Raw genomic sequence first — 21717 nt, 5'->3', positions numbered from 1 at the left:
ATCTTTGTGGCTCATAGGTGGCACAGTTGAATAGGACTGTTGGTGACTTCCTTGGAAGATTACATAGTACCTTGGTACTATCAAAGCTAGCCACCGGGAAGGTAATCTGCAAGCCAGATCCGGTTCAAGTCCATTAAGTCTTGTATATGAAGTGCACGGTGTCTTCAGCAGTAAGGACTTACCTTCAACTTCTGGGAGACAACCAAAAGCAACGCGAACTGCCTACATTGTTTTCTAATTGTGCCCAGTTTTTCATGTGGGTTGTATGTTCAGACCCCCATCTTATACAGCCAACGCATTACTCTCTCAACTGTTTCCTGACCCCTGTGCATTGCTTCTAGATGCATAGTACTTCTGCATCCGTCAGTATTTTGAAACAAGTTGTTGAACTCTAAAGAGATCGAGTAAGTGGGAGCTAAAACAATTATTATTAAATTTACATGTTCTAATTGAATTCATAAACAGCTTCCTCAGAAATGTCCAAACTGCGACCTACCTACAATATTAGATGACCTTTTACATTCTTCCCATTGATTTTTGCAGATTGGATTATGATTGTTAATGTCCAGACAACACAATATTAACACTCTTATTGGCCAACATGAAAAGGATTAGATGGTCCTGTGATGTTATAACCTGACCTTGGACCAGAACAACAACACTGTGGTAAACTGGTGTCTGCTCACTGTACTTCAAATACACGTATTTGTTTTTGGTTTCCAAAAACAATCAAAGTAACTGCTAAAATAGTTTTGTTCCATTATCATGATCATAAAATTGATCGTGTTTAGTAATATATGAAATCATAGGACTAGATATTTTCGTAAGATGAACTTTTAGATAGCTTGGGGTTTATATATGTATGTATGTTTGCGTGTACATGCATGTGGATGTACATGTATGTATGCATACGGAGGCCAGAGGTTGATGTAGATTGTCTTTCTCAATCATTCTTCACTGTATTTTTTGAGGCAGGTTCTCTCACTGAACCTGGGGATCCCAGGTAGGCTAGACTTGTTCATGCAAACCCAGTGATCCTCCTGCCTCTGCCTCCTTAGCACTGGGATTGCAGGCATGACACCGATTTGGCTTTTTTTTTTTTTACCCAGGTGATAAAAATTGAACTCACATTTTCATGCTTTCCATGGCAAGCACTGACTGACTGAGCTATTGCCCCATCCCTGAGCTTGTAATATATTTTACAAAGAAACTTTGAAATAAACTAATATTTCAGATAGGTATAATTTATCCATGCAAGCCAATCTATTTTGGTGATAGATTTAAAAGTTAATTGAAATACACTTTAAAGAATGTATTTAAAGAATTCATATGTATGTTTGGTTTGTTGTTTTACATAAAGCCTTATGTAGTTCAAGTTGGAATTGAACTTGCTATGTAGCCATACCTTAACTTCAGATTCTCCTAATTCCACTTCTCAAGTTCTGTGACTGTAAGTGTGAGCCTCCATGACCAATCAATGCTGAGCTGGAGCTTGAACCCAGGGCCTTGTACATGCTAGGCAAGCCCTCTACCAATTGTGCCACAGTCCAGCCTTTCATCTATGTGTCAATAGCTATGACGGTGATAATCATACTCGCTTTCATTCCAAACTTTTAGGAAGATAATCCAAAGTCATAAAACTTACCTTTGAGAAGTGTGCAATTTAGTGTTTGAGGTATATTCAGTATTGAGCAATGCAATCCAGTAACGTTTAAATCATCCCAAAAAGAAATGTGTTCCCATTAGCAATCAACCCCATTCTCTCATCCCAGATCCTGTCTGACAACGTGTACTTCCTGTCTTTCTCCCTGTTCTGGACATTTCATGGGAAAAAAAAAGAATCACACATCTGGCCTTTGCAGCTGGTTTCACCTGACGTCCTCAGATCCATCGTGTGAATTTGTGCTCATTCACTCTCACCCATGAGCACTGGATGGACACAGCACAGTTTGCTTAAACCTCCCTCCATGGCCAAGTGCTTGAGAATCATGGTCAGCCAGTGGCATCCTCCCTTCCTTCTACTGCTGGGTTCTGGCTTCACTTTCCTATCTAGATGTCAGTGATCCTTCTACTTTATCTTGGGGTTATCCCATGCCATAATGCTTATCTGATCCTCTCCTCCTCCTACCCCCCTCCTCCTGTTCCTCCTGCCCCTCCCTGTCCTCCTTTCCTCCTCCTCCTGTTCCTCCTCCTGTTCCTCTTGCTCCTCCTCTTCTCTTTCTCCCTCCTTCTTCTTTTCAAGGAAGTTTCTATCCTCTGAAGCCTTTTTTCCTGGTCTCTTGCTTTTCCCTCTCCCAATTTAAATGCAACTGAGTTGTCAGAAATTAAGCATCGCTTGCAGGCCCACAGCACTCAGCAGGTAGCTAGAGCAAAAGCTAGCACCAGGGAAATGAGGCAGAGCACAGCGCTAATGTTCATGGACAGAGGGAAAAAAGAAATGTCTTCCCAATTAGAAAACCAGGCTAGACTTGAACGGCATCGTTGCCTACCCAAGTGCCTCTCTCTCCTTCCATATTTGCATACGATTAGGCAAATCTGTTCTATTTAACTGATACACTCACCCCCTCCATCTCCACTACCAAGCGCTCTGGTCAGGGCTGGGAGAAGAGTTTAGGAGCAAGTCATATGTTCATGATGTTCAATCCCCTGAGTCTGATCCCCAGTGTGTCAGTACCTCATACATACTAAGGAGTGAGCGCACACAGGGTGGGTGGGGTCACTCGGCTTATTTATCACGTGGCCTTTCTCTTCCTGCACTTTGCACCATGTTGATTATATAGACCCATCTGATTCCTGTCGTAGGTAATGGCCTATACACACAAAACACCATCTATTTCAGTTTATTGCATGTTAAGCTTCCAACGGAAAGCAGCTCATACGCTACATCATTTCTTCCCTAAATCCCTGGAGAAGAGATGATTCACTCCATTTTATCCTAAATTCCTCTCTCTCTACTGTGCTTTCTGGCTTTTCTCCCTTTTTCTGTGTGGTCTACACCAGGGGTTGGCAGCCCACAGACCATAGTTTGGCTTAAAAACTAAGAACTATTTTTCATATTTTTGTGATTGAAAGAGAATTACAAAGAATAATTTTATGACATAAGAAATTCAAGTTTCACTATCCAAATAGTCTTACCAGAATAATAGACACTATTGCTTGCATATTTTCTCTGGCTAATTTCACAGTACAGTAGAATCGAGCCTATTATAAAATAGATTATTTGGCTCACAAAGCACCAGATATTTAATATCTAGGAACAAAAGTTTGCCTGTACTCCTTGACAAGATGCAGGGTTCCCGTTTTTGTTTGTTTTGTTTAAAACGAAGCAGTTTTCAGAAATCAGCCGATAAGCCATTTTGAGACGTATGAGCTAACTATCTTCCTTACTAGCCTTCCAGCGCTGACTTTGCTGACATGCATGACAATAGAAAAGATTAATGAATAAAAATGAAAACATGACCTCTCCCGGGTATGGTTAAGGAGAAGGGTTTTATCATAGATCTGAGGGACGTACATCTGGAGGGGTCTAGACTGGACCAGGCCATGAAAGGGTTGGGGCCGGGGGAGGAGAAGGGAAGAGAAGAGAGGGCTAAGAGATCTAGGGGCCAAGGGGTGAGGACCAGGGGAGCTGAAAGGGCAGGTTTATATAGGAATGTGACGTTGGGGAAGCGAAGCTGGGCTGGAGAGCTGTAAAGAAGGCAGCAGGGTGAGAAGTGCTGGGAGGAGCCACAGGTACTGACTGACCCTTGTCCTGGGTTTCTTTTTGGTCTGACAAAGCCAAGATGACATTTGCAAGTTTTATTAACATCCATTCAATCCCTTTATGCCTTTTTCCCCAAATCTCAGTAGAGACATGAGCTTCCAAGATCAGTAGGAAGCACTCACAGGATTCAAACTTAAAAGGGTCAGATTCGATGGTCTACTTCTTTTTCATGTCATGCACCCCAGTCCTGCTCATCTTCCCGCTCCCTCAGATCTGCCCTTAGCCATTGCAACTTCCCCCCAAAATAAAACACACACACACACACACACACACACACACACACACACACACACACACACACTAAAAACCAAAGCATAGAAAACATCTCATCATGGAAGCTGTCGTGTGTCACACAGTGTATCCATCCCTTTGTCCACACGTCTTCACTTGCAAACGTGAACTGCAATGAATTGCGATGAGTCACTGGGCTGGTTCGAGGTCTCTGGCTTCGGTGACACCGTCAATACTGGATGATCCTCACTGTAGGTTGATATATGTAGGTCTATATGCAGGTAAGGGCTGGCACAATTTAGGTCAAGGCCATGATTGGACAGTAAAAAAAAAAAAGAAAAAGAAAAAAAAATCCGGGGACAAAGCTTTCGTAAGGCGGGAGAGAAAGGAGGAGATTCAAGATGGAGATGGAGAAGGGTGACCCAGATCCGAGTGGTCTTGGATTGCCAGGGTAGTTATGCATATTTCTTAAGGGATGGATTTCTGTAGGCACATTTATCTTATCTAGGTGGGCAGTTTATATCCTTATCAGTTGGTTGTGAGTTTATTGTGTGGCTGTATTGTGGATTGAGAATTTAACATATGAATCTGATTGCTGGGTTACAGTTTGAGTCATGCAGCCCATGCTGGACTTGTAGGACCCTGGTTTCACTGGGTAGCTAGAACCAAGTGCCATGTGGCCCTCTGGGTGCAGGCGCTAGCGCCGGATAACAGGCTCAGGTATTGTACCCCTAAGTTCCATGCAGCCCCCACAGGTGCTGTCGATAGCACAGGATAAAAAGGTTGGGGCATTTTTTTTTTTTAATATTTACCGCAACGCCCCACCAAGACTCTTCCCAGTTATCATGTTGCGGCCCTGTGACATGGAGGTCCTGCAGCTTTGGGTCAGCAGGACTGGTCCTTTCATTCATACCCCAACTGCTTGCCGATGAGATAGATTTGGAGGTGGACCAACTGAGAGGCTGAGACCTGGCCCTAGGTCAGGCTCACCCACACCCCATGTCCTCACCACCAGGGCCAGCTCTACTGTGTTACCCAGACGAGGTAGAGTGCATCAGGCCCACTCTCTGGAGTGCTGCAACCAGTGAGGGACAGTGCCAGTTCATGGGAACCCAAGGCCAGCTCTCCCAACTGACAGAGGTGATGGGGAAGGAAGGCATCGCTCCTGGCACCCATACTACCTCATAGCAGATGAGTGGTGGTGCCAGCTCACCATTGCTCTTTCTCATTTTAGGGCCTGGCTCACCCACAGCCCCTCAGTCAGGGCCAGTACTACTATGCTGCTCAAGTAAGGTACAGGGCCTAAGAGCTGTAGCCAGTGAGGGGCCGGGCCAGATCACCTACTCTCATGACCTTACAGCTCTCCTGAGCAGTGTGGGCACCCCTCACCACCGCCACCCAGGCTACCTCACGTCAGAGGGGTGTTGGGATCAGTTCTTATCCACAGCCTTGCCACCAGGGCCAGATCCTCTGCGCTGCTCAGAGGAGGTACAGAGCCTGCTACTGCAGCTGGTGAGGAGCAGAGCCAGCTCTCCAGAGCTTATGATGCTGTGATCAGCTTTCCTGACTGACAGAGTAAAGGATAGGTGTGTGTGATGCCACCCGTGCCTGTGCTACCCTACGGAAGAGAAGGGGCCAGCTCCACTGTGCTGCCTGTGAGGACCAGGGCCAGTTCTGCACAGCCCTCCAGGGCCTACTTCTTGTTCACTGTGCCAGAATGCCTCCCAGGGAGTTGAAGAACATGGTAAAGTCTAATTAGAGCTCTAGGTACTCTTGGAATCCTTGAAAAGACCCTACACCAAGTGCAAAGTAAGATTTAGTGAGACTATTTCCAAGTTCTAAGCATCACTAAACACAGCTTAGCTAATTCTCATAATTTAGATAATATTCATGAAACTGAAGAAAAGTTACTTGGAATTTCACATATTTAATACACTTGCCAGTGGGTCAATGGTGGAGTGTGAAGATCTGTAGATTAACTCCCCGGAGACGCAAAACTGTACCTTATTTCTCCATATCTGATTCGACCTTGGTAACAAGACCCAATCTTCTGCTCCTAATTACTAATTTCAGGAGCGACTCCACCTCTGCAGTGCTGTGATCACCCAAGGTATTTAGCCTCGTTTGCCGGCACGGAAATACAAACCAAGACCACAAAGTGATGCTACCCACACCATGAAAATGGAGTTCTGCCACACGAGAACCCATTACCACTGGCAGAAGCAGGCTGCACTGTAACTGTTCTAGACAACTGCTACAGTCCAAATCAGCACGCTAGAGCTGGTTCATATTTTTAAGAATCTTGGGAATGAGTTGACACTTCACTAATAGTTTAAATTGGACAGAATGAGAACAACTTGCAAAGATCCTGAGTCAGCACTGACCTCAGTGCCAGCATGCCCCTGGGCACTGCGTGTCCAAGCTCTACATGTACTTGTGTATATACTATGACCTAGCATATGTCCAAGAGAAATGCCTTCATACGAGGCTAGGGAAATGGCTAGTGGGTCAAGGCCATGTTGCTAAGCCCGATGACCTGAATTCAATCCCCAGAGCTCACATGGTCAAAGAAAAGTAACAACTCTTGAGAGTTGTCCTCTATGCACACACACACACACACACACACACACACACACACACACGCACACACGCACATACACACACACAGGCACAAAAATAAGCAAAGTAAAAATGTTACAGAAACGTGTACATCCATTCACTACAAACCACACATAAGAAATGTTCATATAACACTAACTGTAATAGCTTCAACTCAAAAAACTCAAATTTAGAAATAGTTGTGTTCGCTCAGTAAAAGTGTGTGGCAGGCAGAAACACCGCTGCACACCACTACCTAGATGAGTCTCCCACTCCGACTCCGGATTAAACAGTCAAAAAAAAAAAAAAAAAAAAAAAGACTGTGACATTGCACACACGTCTAGGTGAAACCAGACAAAACCTGTGTGAGAAACAGGACAAGTGGTTACCCATAGGAGGGGCCGGTGCACAGGAAGTCCCTTTAGTTCCATCCAAGGGCTGGCTACATAACAGTTTAAACCAACTGGGAATGGGAAGAAAGATCTAAATGAAAACCAGGAGACTGCAATTTGAAGAGAGACTGTAAGAGCTTTAGGGTCTGGAGATACAGCTCGGTCAGTAAAGTACTTGCCACACAAAAATAAAGAGTGAGTCTGGTTCCCAGCACCCATGTAGAAGCAGGTGTGGCAGGACACACATGCTTAGGGTATTGGGAGTAGGAGATCAGAAACACTCATTGGCCAGCAGGCTAGCCCAGTCGCCAGGTTTAAGGAGAGGAGGTCTCAAACACTGACTTCTGGTACATACACAACTAAAAACCTTTTTAAGCAAAGTTATGTGTGGCCTTGAAAGTTGGGTAGTGTTTAGGCATGACAGCAAACAATGGTGCACAGAAGAGGAAGCATCTGAGGATGCGACAGTGTTGCCGGCATACACGGCCTTGGGCCCTGTCCTCAGCATCCAGAGTAGTGGGGGAAGACTCAGGTCTCAAAACATTAAAAATTTTACTCTGCCAAAAGACATTGCTAGGGAAATGGAAAGGTGCTACATATCAAGGGGAAACTGGAAATCATGTTATCTAACAAGCTCATTGTGTCTAGAATGCATTGCCTTACTGGGAATACTGAGTTATGGGAGTACGAGAGCTCCTGTCTCCACACCTTTTATGGACACTGGGAATGCTATCAGCCACACTGCTTATTTTCACAAGAACAATCTGGCTGACATGCAAAGAACTGTAAGAATATAATATAAGCCATCGAGGAGTTCCATTCCTATATTTTCCTTACAGTCAGGGAGACATATACAAACCTTTATGCAATAAAACAGTACTACAGATGTGCTTCTAGGAGTTAAAATTCTTGTGTACTCCCAGCACTCAGTTAGCAGAGGCAGGAAGATCTCTAAGTTCCAGGCCCACATGGTCTACCGGGCAAGTTCCAGGACAGCCAGGGCTACATAGAGAAACGTTGTCTCTAAAAAAATGAAACAAATAAAAAATCTGAAAAAGCCTTGCTGAAAAAAACTGGGGGAATGGATTTGTATGTTACAATGTACCCAGATGACAGAATGCAATGCAGCCATGAGAAATTAAGCCATAGAAGAATATTTATTGATATGGGAAAATGTTAACAATATACTTCTATATGAAATATGTAGGATACAAAACAGTATATACGATTTAATACCATTTTTACGGAAAGAAAAATAGCCATATATACAAAATCATGCATAATAAAAAATAAAAACTGTATACACCATTCATGGTCATCTCTTTAGTGGACTGGATGTGATTACAATTCACTGGAGTGATTACAGCATCCATCACTCGCCTGCCCTGTAAACAGTGTCTGCTTCATCTGTCCTGTGATTAGTGCTTCCAACAGTCTGTCTCTGACAGACGCCTCCCCAAGCAGCTTCTCCGATTTGCTCTTATATACTGGCATGTAGAGAACATTTCAACTGATATAATATAGAGATTGCCACAGCAGATGCCTGGCTTTAGAAAGTTATTTGGAGAACTAGAAAATTCTCTACATAGGATTTTCTCTAATAGAGAAAAATATGCATTGATGGTATGTGAATACGTAATTTCAGGAGTTAGAACTGAAGAATTTAGGATCTCCCCTCCCACCTGCAGTGAAGAAGGTTAAGGATCTCAACCCATAAAACGTGATTAGTAATCTTATAAAATGAGGAAAACCTAACATATTTTTAAGTGGAGGAAAACGAGATCAGAGATATAAAAAATTGTTTTTTCTTCTGTAAACACTAGTACCATTTTGGACAAAACACCAGGAAAGAAATTCAAATCCAGTGTGCTAGGAAAATTAACTCCTTTTTCTGCAGCATAAAATCCTTAGTGTTTTAATCACTGTTCACAGATCTGAAATGTCAGGATTCGATCATCCTTAGCAAATACTGTCTACGTGCTGTAGCAGTTAATACATAGGATATACTTAGCATTTCATGGAAACAGAGGTAAGTGCTCCAAACACACACATATAGGTCATCCTATAATTCTTGATCATTTACAACATTAAATAATGTTGAAAATAAGACTTCTGTCTCAGAACCCACTCTAGTGTAAAGCTGGCTACTGGATTCCTATTTAAAATACCAAGTGAGGATGTGGATCTTTCAAGCTTAAAAATTCAGAGAAAAACATCTGCCCAGCTTCAGATGCTTTCTGTGCTCCAGCATTCTCCCAAAGCTGCCTCCTAACATCTGACCCTTCCTTGGGAGGGGAATCAAGTCTGTGATCACTAGACTAATTTAGTAATTGTTGGCATTATTTCAGAAAGATAACAGGGTATAGCTTACCTACATGTCAAAGGGAATTTTTCTGTCTTATTCCTTACAAGTAATATGCAGGTAAAAATAAATAAATAAAACACTTGTTAAAAAGGAAGACAAAAATTTGTAGGGAAAGAGTTTTTTATCTAATCAAAAGATTTGTCCCTCTACCTCTCAACAAAAATCACAGTATTTTAAAAAAGCCTGGCCAGAGTTCAAATGGCAAATGTGTACCAAGCTGGTACAGCTGCCAGCCTGCTCCCGTGCTGCCTCCACCTCGTTCTGCAAGTGAGTTGACCAGAGCACAGGGAAGAACACAAGGAAGTGCTACCAGGTCGTTCAGAGACACTGGAATGTTACCTCAACACACTTAAGGGACGGAAGGACTACTGAGACTGAATGCTCACTGTGTGTCACTACAGGAATCAAACAACAAAAGGCAGCGACTAAAAAACAATAACTTTTTGAGATTTCACATCACCAATTTGCAACGAAACTGAGGAGTAACACTTGGGACAGGCAAATATGCTAAACTATCACTTGGCACATGGTCACAGATGAGTACTCCTGGGTTTTCACGTAAACTATTACTCCATGGTGAATACTAGAAAAGGAAGCGTGACTAACTCGTGAACTCACAAGAAAAAAGACTCCCCAAGACTGCCATCTTCAATGTGCTCCCACTCTGAAAAGCTATTGGGAGCAGTGAAAGCAATGTTCATTTAACAGCATGACAATTTTTATCACAAGAAATGCGGCATTTCTATTCCTCTGGAGACACGTCTTCCCCACCTAACAAAGGCACATGACAATACTGAAATGGACATTTAGCTCAGGAATGACACTGTGCACGTGTCACTTCCTAGTATTATTATATGAAATGGCAAATAAGCTCACAGCAGTTCTCCCGAAGAATGAGAAACACAAGTGAATATGTCCTAGACCCTCTGGTTCTGGTGAACGGTAGAACCAGAGGAGGAAGGAAACACGATGCTGGTGTAACCACGATGAACTGGCTGACTTGAGCTGTCAGTGTGCTATCTTAATATACACTGACCACTGGGAAATGTGAACACAGTGGCCGGACAATGAACCTTCTACAGAGGTTCAAGGATTAATGGTCACCCTTCTTCTTGTCCTTTTTCACTTTCTTCTTTCCAAAGCTCTTGGCTGACTCCTCCTGGAAGAGAAAGCACTTGATGAAGCACCTCCACAGCCATGCTCAGGACCTCAGAGCAGTCCTACAGGTCTACATGGGGAAGCATCTGTACTTTCCAATGTCAGTGCTGGGCTGAAGACACTGACATAGTCTACTGCAATACTCCATGACAGCCGAGGCTAGTCAGGAGAAACATTCCACCTAGTATATTTATGCTTGAAAAATCTCAGCATTATTTCATTTATCGCCATCCTCCCAAGTAATGCAATAAAGCCTAAATAAATAGTTATGAACACATGTGAAACATAGGCAAAAACTCTCAAAATGTAAAGAGCACGTCCACAGACATGTGAGGGAGCAGAGACACTGCACTAACAGAAGATCAGGACTTTAACGGGAGCCTTCAGACCATGTACCCAGTGTGACAGTTCACGTCTCTCTAGGCCTCAGCTTGCCTTTCTAGCAGAAACCCTACAGAACTGTAAATTCACACTGACCCATCACCCGACTCACTGATGCATCCCCCACTGCCGCCCACTCCCCAATGTCTGTCTGCAGCCTCGGTCACTGCTTCCAATCACTGCAGCCAAGGTTACTCACAGGGGAGTTTGTGAAGTTCTTCTCCACCAGGATGTTCCTGGCACAGTTGTTGATGTGTTTGAAACGATCAGGTCCCAACAGGATCCCTCCATACCAGCGGGATACCACCACCATGACATTCTTCACATTCAAAATCTGTTATTTTCAGAAGCATAATTAGGCATACAAATGGATAGTTTGAAGAAGGATGAAATGACTAGTGTATAGACTCACACACACTAAATAAGGCTGCTAACAACTCGGGGATGAAATGTTAGTGTAAGTTGATGTCATTATGCAAGTGAAGGCAGGTATAGGGTAGAATACTTGAATAAAGGAACTCAAATTAATACATGCAGACAAAACTTAAAAGCCACCATATCTGTAAAACCAGAACATGATTTCTAAGAAAAACAGAAATAGAAAACAGGGTTAAAAACCCTGAAAACTAAGTCCTGGAGCTGGAGAGATGGCTCACTCATTAGAGCACTGCAGCCTGGCAGAGAGAGTCCCAGCACCCACATAGAGGCTCAACCACCTGCAACTCCAGCTCCAGAGCATCCAGTGTCCTCTCTGGCCTCCGCGGCACTGCTTGCACCTTGTACACAGGCACAGTGCACACAAATGCCCATATACATAAAAGTGACTTTCTGAAAGAAGAAAAATTATTTCTAGAAAGAAAGAAATATTGCTTAAGAAAAGTAAATGGAAGTCTATTAAAAGTACATAAACTTTGGAAGAAGTCACGAAAAGAGCTCAATCAATTTAATTCTTAACAATGAATTATTATGACTACAACCCATTTTTTACCATCCAACTGACAGAGAATTTCACAAAGAGGAAAGGAAAACAGGGAAGCCATTGCCAGGAAACAAAAAGCAAAAGTTTTCTAGAACTGTGACCAACCCATCTTGTGCTATTTCCTGGAAAGCACGGCACTTGGCACTGACTGTACTGACCTGGAGTCAGGGTGAAGGACATTTCCTCTACCGTGCATACGACCAACCGGGTCTTACACCACTCAAATGCTCACTTCTTCCCAAGTGGAGTCTGGTTTGTTGAGCTCTATTAAGGCATGTACTTCAGAGTGTAACTCTACACTCACCTCCATAAGGTGAAGAAGGCGGCCGCCCGCGGCTGTTTCTCCATCATCTTCGGAGTCCTGCAAGAAGGTCTGCTTATCCTCACAGTATATCCTGGAAACACGTATAAAGGGCGCACTTTGAAACAGCAACATCAAAATAACAAAGTACCATAGAATACAAATATTAGTCCTCACTGGGTGATGGTGGTTCATGCTTTCAATCCCAGAGCTTGGGCAGCAGAGGCAGGCGGATCTCTAAGTTCAAACCCAGGCTGCTCTATAGAGCAAGTTCCAGGCCAGCCAGGGCTATGCAGAGAACTTGTATCAAAAAGCGTAAGGAAGGAGGTCAGTCTTCAGTTATTTAATGCCATCAGTGGCACTTTTATCTTTTTTTTTAAAGTATAGAATAGAGTTTATTCAGGACATGGGGAAGGGAGTTAAGAGGGTAATAGGGGCAGAGAAAGGCAGAGAGAGAGAGAGAGAGAGGGAGGGAGGGAGGGGGAGAGAGAGAGAGAGAGAGAGAGAGAGAGAAAGTAGAAGAGTAGAGGCTGGCCATGAACATGTGGAGAGAGAGGGAGGAGGGAGGAAGAGAATGGGGACAAGCGGGGAAGAGGGGAAGAGCAAGAGCTGGCACATTTATCTTAAAAATCCTTCCTGAACTCCAGTCTTGAGGCATTCCTGTAGACAGGACACTAGGCTGCAGAGGTGCTTTGTGAGAAGAGGAATTTATGTATGCAATTCCCCTCAGTTAGCCTAAAAGCTCTAAGGTAAAGAGTAGTCTCTGACAGCCATCCACTGAGAACACACTGTGCCAGGCACTATGCAAGAGAAACCAGAAAGTGCTATCTGAGAAGCAGCACACTACAGTCGGCCAAAAGCCTATGACAGTGAAAAGCTACGGGCACTGAGGGAGATGAGAGACAACACATGTGAACGACTCTTCCTCTCATCTAGTCCAGCTACCAACACACTGCAGGACATAGCGGTGTGTGACTGGGACCCAAGACTTGGAGGGTGGAGGTAGAATGAGTGGAAGCCAAGAGAGCAAGTGTGAGGCCATCCTGGGCTATATGAGACCTGATCTAAGATAAATAAATGGATGGATGAATAAATAAACAAATCAGACAGAAAGGAACATATTAAATTTCTATCCGACAGGAGAGCACACATTCACATACATAATAACTTTGTTTTAAGATGCAAACCTACAAGTAGAGAAAACTCCCTTAGGCAAACTGAGTCTTTTGAATTTGATGCTTGACTAATCTAGTTTTTATAAACACTCAATTGACTGTTAAATTTACACCAAGTGCCTATATCTATATCTGTTTCATTCTGGGTCTAAACTACATTTTAAATCTTACTATTTTGCATATTTTAAAATGTTCTTTTTGTCTTCATTTGCAAATTAGCAAACATTTGTACTCAAAATTCCATGCATGCTGTATCAGTGCTCTTAACCCATTCCTCATAGGAGCATGAACTGGTGTACACAATAAAAAAGGATGAAAAACAGCCTTTGGACAAATCTGAAATATGTATCAAGTTAATACTTTTGATAATTCGACTATACTATTTTCCCTCCTTTTAATTCTCTCTGCGTTTCCTATTTTATAAAGATGAGGCACTGAAAGCACAGTGCAGGAGTAGTAGCTTCTGCACAGGCACGAGGACCTAAGTCTGAGTCTCCAGCACCCATGTACAAAGCTGGCCATGGTGATGTGTGGCCTGTCACCCAGCACAGGCCAAGAAAAGAGCGCGGACGCACACACACGTGCACAAAACGCACGCACGCACGCACGCGCTCGCTCGCGCGCGCGCGCGCGCACACACACACACACACACACACACACGGAGAAACAACTGAATCTACCTTGCAGAAATAATCTAATTCATATTCAAAAGATGCAGTGAAAACTTGAAAAACTACAATGATAAAAATGGCTAAATAAGCCATGGTGTGGAACCTCAAGCAAACATTATACAGCATTAAAAGTTTTTATTAAATAATTATAGGAAAATATTTTTATTAAAAAATAATCTGGACACAAGGTAAAGTGTTTGAGAAGAGTAGACTTCTCACAGAAAAGACAGCTATATCCCGCTACCGTGACTTCTAACGCTGTGCTCCTCCGCCCACTTGTCTCTGCAGTTTTCAAATACTTCATCGTCTACTGTTGTAGTAAAAAAGCAGCTCTATCCTAAACCATGCAGCCTTTCCAAGCACTGTTCGTAAGCTCCATCCTAAAACCCGCAGCCGCTCACCTGTAGGCGTAGATGTTGTGGGTGGCACTGGCGATCTTCTTATTCTCATACAACTTGGCAAGAACCTTCTTCACCTTAAAAACAGCACAACAGAAATAAGCAAACATGCCTTTTATCTTCTCTGTAAATGCTAGAATAGAAGTGATTTGATATGAATTTTACAGCAAAGCAGTCACAGAGAATCTATTAAGCTGACAAGACTGAACGGGGCAGACATTAGTGGTATTGCTGAGCACTGGTCACCGACAGACGTTTAGTCTGTGTGTCTGAAACACAATGCGTGTTCCCCAAGTAGAGAAATTTTCATGTAAATGCAAGCATTCCCAGAAACTTAGTTCTCAGACCTCCCAAATGTACACATGCTAGGACAGATGTACAGCAATGGCACAGTTGTAAACTCACAACTGCCTCTAGGGATTAAGCGGGCTTCATAGATGAGGCCTGAGGCAGCTCTCGTTAAGTGGGTTTTTCTGCATCAAGAGACAAGGGAAAGTAAGAGACATGAAGAAGACATTCACTCAGGGCCAATGCAGGGAGAATAGGAGGATTGGTTGAGTAACATAATGAAATAATAAAAACTCCCAGTCGAAAACAAAATTTTAAATCAAGAACAAACATTTCAATATACATTTAAAATGATGAATGAATGAATGAATGAATGAATGAATGAGGTATGTTCATGAATGTTTACTTGGGACTCAGTTTTAACTGGTGTCTGTATGTCCTCTGCTAACCCCTATGGAACAGGTGGAGAGGCTGAGAGATGCTGCTGCTGCTGCTGCTGTTGCTGCTGCTGCTGAAGATGTGGGAAGGGCAGCATGCACGGTAAACAGCCAAGACTGCGTGAGGAGGAGAGTAGGTGGAAGGGAGAGCGAGAAGGTCAGATTACCACAAACTAAGAGAAATATAGGGAAGAGTCTGAGGTAGATGCAGAGAGCCTGATTTTAACCACACACTGCATGCAGTCTGTGGCCATGAGTTACCATTTTCAGGTTCTCAGATTCCGATCAACAGAGTCCGACAGACAGTCATCCTGAGGGCCATTTCAGCTCTCACACACCCAGGGGTCTGTGATCAAGGAGAGAAAGAGGAACCAGGATGGACAGATTCAGAAGTGTCTGAGAAGGACCCTGGAGGAGTATGAGCAAAGGTCAAGGACAGAATGAGACTTCAGAAGGAGAGACCTGCCAGCTCAAAGGGAAAGTGGTTAGCATTCTAGGAGTGGGATTGGACGAACCCTGTACATCAATATAGGTTACAGAGATGACACAGATCCTGCTGGAAAGACGGAGGCGTGACAAGGACCTACAAACAGGCTTTGAAGAATGAGCTGCCATTTACGTGTGCTGGTAGGAATACGGGCAACTAACAGAGAAAAGAGTGCACACGGAAGGGTGGACCGCACATCTGTCCACGACACCTCCCTGTCATGTAACAGTTGACTTGGCCTCACACGTTCAGCAGAATAATCATTCTTTTCTTATAGATCCACCGGAGAATAAGCTCCAACTAGAATTGTAGCACGCACGACCTAGTTTAATCTTAAAATAAAATAAAATAAAATAAAGATGTTCGCACACGGTTTTGGAAATAGAGAACAAGCAAATCTCTCCTTCTTACAGGAATCTGGGAGTCTGGAAACCAATCAGTGATGTTTCCCTGGGGTCAAACTTTAACGTGAGAAGGAAGGTTTCATTGCAAAGTCTACTAGGACTGCCTGCACTGTGGTCTGGGTTCAAGGTGGGGAAGATGGCCACATACCTGGTCAATGCAGACGACAGGGGCCAAATGTGCCTGGAAAGTGCTCCTTCGGTCTGTGATAGGAGCACCATGAGCAATTGGAGGCAATTCTTCCGCTTCTGTAAGGCCAAGAAATTAATTTTTTAAAAAGAAAATTAGCAATAGAGGAAAAGAAGTGTGATAGAAATAAAATTATATGACAAATCTAAACAAACAGAACAAATAACTCCCTACCAAAATTAAACTTTAAGTAAAATGTTCATCTAGGTCTTATAAGTAAGAGAAAAACAAATGATCTCCCCCTGCCATTGCCAGGTAAACTGCGACAGTCAGGACTCAAATCCTGGACTCTGGAGGAGTTTAGCCTGGCAACAGCATGCAGTTTTTGAGGGAGTACAAGGGCTACTGAGACAAACGACTGACGGATGCTTATACCACAACTTACTTGTTTCTCCACACAAGCCAACCTCTAAAATGGGAAATCTGATTTTATATTGTGTAGCTATAACACATCTTCCAATAAAATTGTTCCCACTTCACATAATGGAATTAATCACATTAATACTGTTTCTGCTCATTATTCCACAAAAGTACAAATGATCCTGTTATTCTACCTGTTTAACAAGTTTAAAAACCACTCGGTTGCTGTTTGTGGTGGCAGCAGCTATGCTTGTACCCTGTAACCCCAGCAGCCTTTAATCTGAGTACTTGAGAGGCAGAGGAGGTGGTAGATCTTAAGTTTGAGGGCAGCCTGGTCTACAGAGGGTTCCAGGACAGGCAGGGCTAGAAAAACCCTGTCTCAGAAAAAAAAAAAAAAAAAAAAAAAAAAAAAAAAAACACAAAACACAAAACAAAAAACCAGATTACAACTTAACTACAATGGAAAATCCAACTGCCTTAGCTGATAAGAACCAAAAAGAGCAAAAAACAAATCTCGACTATCTGTAAGCGAGCACGCACTTCTAGCCAGTGGGGGTGGTGGTGGTGCACACCTGTAATCCCAGCCCTTGGGAGGTAAAGGCAGGCAGTTCTCTGAGTTTGAAGCCAGTTTGCTCTACAGAGCTGAGTTCCAGGACAGCCCGGGCTACACAGAGAGACCGTCTCGGAAAACCAAAAAACAAACAAGTACCTCTAAACTTCCGTGTGTGTGTGTGTGTGTGTGTGTGTGTGTGTGTGTGTGTGTGTGTGTGTTTTACTGAGTCTAGGCCTCCCAGAGCAACATCAGCACCCTCTTCTCCTCAAGAGAAATTAATTAGAACACCATACCTGGTGCACTTTCACTGATTTTGAGGTCCCATGTTTTAACTGGATTTTCTGGTGGGTGTTCTAGAATGGGGTCATCTTCACCCTCAACTTCTTCCTCTTCAGTTTTCTTCTTCTCATCTGGGCCTATGTGAAAATGAGACATCAGGATTGACTGTGCAGCAAGTAAGGAATTACACATACAAAAATCACTGGAATCCTAGCACTAGGTAGACAGAAAGAGGCAGACGGATCTTGGTGAGTCCGAGGTCAGCCTAGTCCACACTGTATGGCAAGTTCCAGGCCATACAGTGAGACTCTGTTTCAATACACAAAACAAAACAGAACAGAAACAAAACAAAAGAATTGGGTCTTGATCTCTACACATCATTCTTCAACAGAAGAAATCATGATTTTTCTTACTAAAGATGTCTAAGAAATAAACGAAGGAAGGACATGAGGATCACTGTGAGGTAAGAATCAGGGTGATAACAATCTTGGGGCTACCTCTTGATGGGTACTAACACTGTGGGTAAGAAAGAACAGAAAGCCATGGACAAGTTGTCCGGTGGCAGTGTACTCCTAGCATGGCCAAGTCCTTCGCTCAATACACAGAACTGAAAGAAGAGAAGGAAGAGCTTCAGCACCGTCTTAAGGAGTGCTCACTCCCCCAAGCCTGCAGTCCCAGTCCCCTGGAAGAAGCAAACAAGAAGCATATTATGTGAGTTTGAGGGGTTCAGGCCAAGCTAGGTACTGGGCAACATACACAGACCCTATTCTTGCCACCAAAAAACAAAAGCAAAAGGAAACAAGCAAACACCACAAATTGTCTCCCACACAAAGGAAAGGGAGTGGAAAGGTAGTTCAATCATCAAAGTGCTTCCACAGAAGCATGAGGCCCTCAGCTCTGCCCTAGAATCCTTCCCATTGATAAGGTAAAAGCAAGACGATTCATGAGGTTAACAGACTAGTCAGTGTAAACTGACTGGAGTGCACCAGGCCAATGAGAGTCTCTGTCTCAAAGAAGGCAGACTACCACTTCTAAGGATAACTAACACCCAATGTTGTCCTCTAGCTCCACACACACGCACACACACCCCTACGTTCTTTGTGTTAGTGGATTGTTTGGTAGTGCTGGGGATCAAACCCAGGGCTTTGTAATGCTAGGTCCATATCCTTCTACTAACCTACATCCCCAGTCCAAAGACAATTTTAAAGAAAAACCCAAACAAAATTTCTAAGACAAAGCTTTAAAGTAATTTTCAATACAACTTCAAAGTCTGAAGAGCTGAAGTTCTGAGAGAGGTGGTGCATCACTGCTGAAATGAGCTAACTTTTCTTGAGGGCTGAACGACTCCAAATGATTTGGAGTTCGAAACTTCTACTGGTATATTGTCAATTTCTACTGCTATTCAATTCTTCAAGACAAGCTATCACAATTAACTTTGCTTTTAGAGAATATTTAGAGCCTTTCTTGTGCATGCTCTGAATGCTGTAAAATTAGAACATAGATCCAAAAGGAAAACACTTAAAAAATGCTACAGACATCAGTGACTTTACGTCTCTATATCTCTTTGATTTTTAAAGCTGTAAGAATACTTGCATGGTATTGGTCATCTGAATACTTGCAATGGTAAAGGTCATCTGAAAACACATGTACCACCATCACCGTCGCTTCTCTATGAACAATCCTTTTCTAACAATGCTGTAAGCTACAGGTTCTTTTATAATTCTTTCCTCCAAAACTGAAAATAATTTTATCAATGGTGGCAATAAAAAGCAATTTAGAAACAACCGCAGGCTAAACGGTAGCAGGGCTCTTTCTTTCTCTAAGGCCTTGGTGAGCAGCAGCACAGCAGAGAGAGGTAAGGGATCCAGAAGGCCTTGCACTGTCCTATCTCAGCGGCTCAGTAAGAGGTGGATACTGCTGTCCTTTTACAAATTTCTTTTTTTTTTTTTTTTTTCGGAGCTGGGGACCGAACCCAGGGCCTTGCGCTTCCTAGGTAAGTGCTCTACCACTGAGCTAAATCCCCAACCCCCTACAAATTTCTAAGTAAAGGTCTATTCCTTCACTTACAAGGATAACTATGGTGTGTGAATTACATCTCAATTTAAAAGTCTATTTTAAAGTTAAACTCTATATAAGTCAAAAGACACAAGAGTTCCGATGAACACGCGATTTGCTTAAGACTATTATTTAATTTACATATCCAATTCATGGGAAATTCTACAAAGCTCTTAATACCTTAATGGCATTGAAGCAAAACGAATTTTAGACTCCAGTTCTTTCCACATAAAATTCTACATTCTAAGACTATAATCCACAGAGAAACCTTATAGAAAGAAATCATTATAGCTACGTGAGTAAGTGAACTTTAAAGAGAAACTTATTTTTATGATATAGAATCCATAAACCTTGCTAGACATGGTGGCGTGTGCACAGCACTCAAGAGGCAGAGGCAGGCACATCTCTGAGTTTGAGGCCAGCCTAATCTGCAGAGTGAGTTCTAGGTCAGGGCTACACAGAGAAACCTTGTCTCAGAAGCAAACAAACAAACAAGCAAGCAAACAAATCCACCCACCTAAAAAGGAAAGAAGGAAAGAAGATAAAAAGCAACCGCACCAGAATACAGGTCTTCCTGTGTAATTTCACTATTATCACATGAAAACTTAAATAATGTGAATTAAAAGAACACAAAGATATCTCCCACTCTCACCTGGCTCTGTGATCTGAGATTTCTGTATCAGGGCATCTCTTATTTTCTCCACCCACTGGTAAAGAATACTTTCACCAATGTTCTTCCTAAATGAAATCAGGGGCAAAATTCATTATTTAAAAAATGTAACAATTCAAATTCAAGAAGTTTATTTACACTTAAATCCAAAGACTTTATATTATAATAAGACCCAATCATGACTCTTCCAAATATATAAAAGATAAACTTTACCAAGACTTGTCTGAAAAATATACATTTTGCATACCAACATTAAAGACTTCAAGTGGCTCAAAAATTAATCAATACACCTTACTTAAAACTTAGATGAACAACTGCATCCAAAGAAGAGAAAGAGAATGTCTAAATCTGAACTACAACTGAGAACGATGTGGACATGACTTATTTCTATTCACGGGTGCTTCAGATCTGTGTCCCATCACCACTAGCTCCTCTCCACTTTTTAAACAAGTCAATCTTATTTGGCCACACAGCCTTCACCAAGGCATATACAGACTGCATCGGGACACTTGGAGGGATTTAGAGATCCAAAAGACATATAGCTAACAGCTTTATATCCATAAAGAAACTTTTCTAGCTAATTTAGTCTACTGCATAATTGTTTCATTTTGGTTTAATCTCTAAACAAAAGAGTTTAGGAGTTAAATGATAGCACACTAATAAAGACAAAGGATCCCATTTTTTGAGTGGCATTCTTAGCTTTCATATGTATTTAAAGAAATGCCCAAATAATACTGCAAAGATGGCTCAGCAGTTAAAAGCACTGACTGCTGTTCCAGAGGTCCTGAGTTCAATTCCCAGCCACCACATAATGGCTCACAACCATGGGATCCAATGAACTGGTGTCTCTGAAGAGAGAGACAGTGTACTAACATACATAAAATAAATAAATACATCTTAAAAAGGGGGAAGTGCTCAAACTATGTCCTAACAGTGCCTCATGGCTTTCCTTTAACCCTCAACCCCACCCATCTCATTGTTTATAACTCAGCACTAAGAAGTTAATGGGAAAGGCTTTTAAAGCCAGGGTTTCCTTTACAATAGCCACTCTTCTTTGATCTGGACAGTGAGAGACCCAATGTATATAATGTATACTGAATGCCAAGGACAGTGCATATACCAGCAAGGCTGATCCAAACAACATTTCAAAAGTGTCATTATGATGTCCCCATTGTAGAGGTAAGAAAACAAATTTACAGAGACCAGTTAAGCTTGTCCAACAGCTTAGCAATTAAGAAGGCTCAAGCTGCAGTAAGAAGTAAGAACTGACATTCAAAGCTCAAAGCAACTGTATTTTGCTCCCCTATCAAACACTAATGATAAGGGCACTTCAGCGGTCTATGAGATGGATTGTTTGGAATCCAAATGCACATACTACTAAAGGTTTGTCTGTTCTGGATGAATCTTCAATCTAGGAGGCTTAGGAGAAAAGCCAAGACTCAATGGCCTGGATGCATGAGAGCCCATCCTCTCTAGAGCCTCCATTAACATGAGATACTGCTCAAGGCCCTGGGGCTACAGTGCGGTAAAGTGACATTGCCCCTTCCATGGTGTTGGGGGTTATCTTCTGAACAAAATCAGCTTG

General features: G+C 42.6%; 1 protein-coding gene across 3 annotated transcripts in view; it reads right to left on the bottom strand.

Moving 5' to 3' along the window:
- Positions 1-8122: 8122 nt before the first annotated feature.
- Impact (impact RWD domain protein) overlaps positions 8123-21717 on the bottom strand; it is a 39029-nt gene continuing 25434 nt past the window's right edge. For all 3 annotated transcript variants that reach the window (XM_087593265.1, XM_087593266.1, NM_001012235.1), the window contains 7 exon segments: positions 20115-20200; positions 17422-17544; positions 16177-16274; positions 14416-14489; positions 12172-12262; positions 11088-11222; positions 8123-10508 (listed from right to left, as the gene is read on the bottom strand). In XM_087593265.1, coding sequence (XP_087449391.1) covers positions 10443-10508; positions 11088-11222; positions 12172-12262; positions 14416-14489; positions 16177-16274; positions 17422-17544; positions 20115-20200 — 673 coding nt within the window. In that variant the 3' untranslated portion in view covers positions 8123-10442.

This window comes from Rattus norvegicus, chromosome 18 (genome assembly GCF_021556685.1).
Source record: "Rattus norvegicus strain SHRSP/BbbUtx chromosome 18, alternate assembly SHRSP_T2T, whole genome shotgun sequence".
NCBI lineage: Eukaryota > Metazoa > Chordata > Mammalia > Rodentia > Muridae > Rattus > Rattus norvegicus.
Note: the sequence above shows the minus strand (reverse complement) of the source record. Positions and strands in the feature narration are given on the sequence as shown.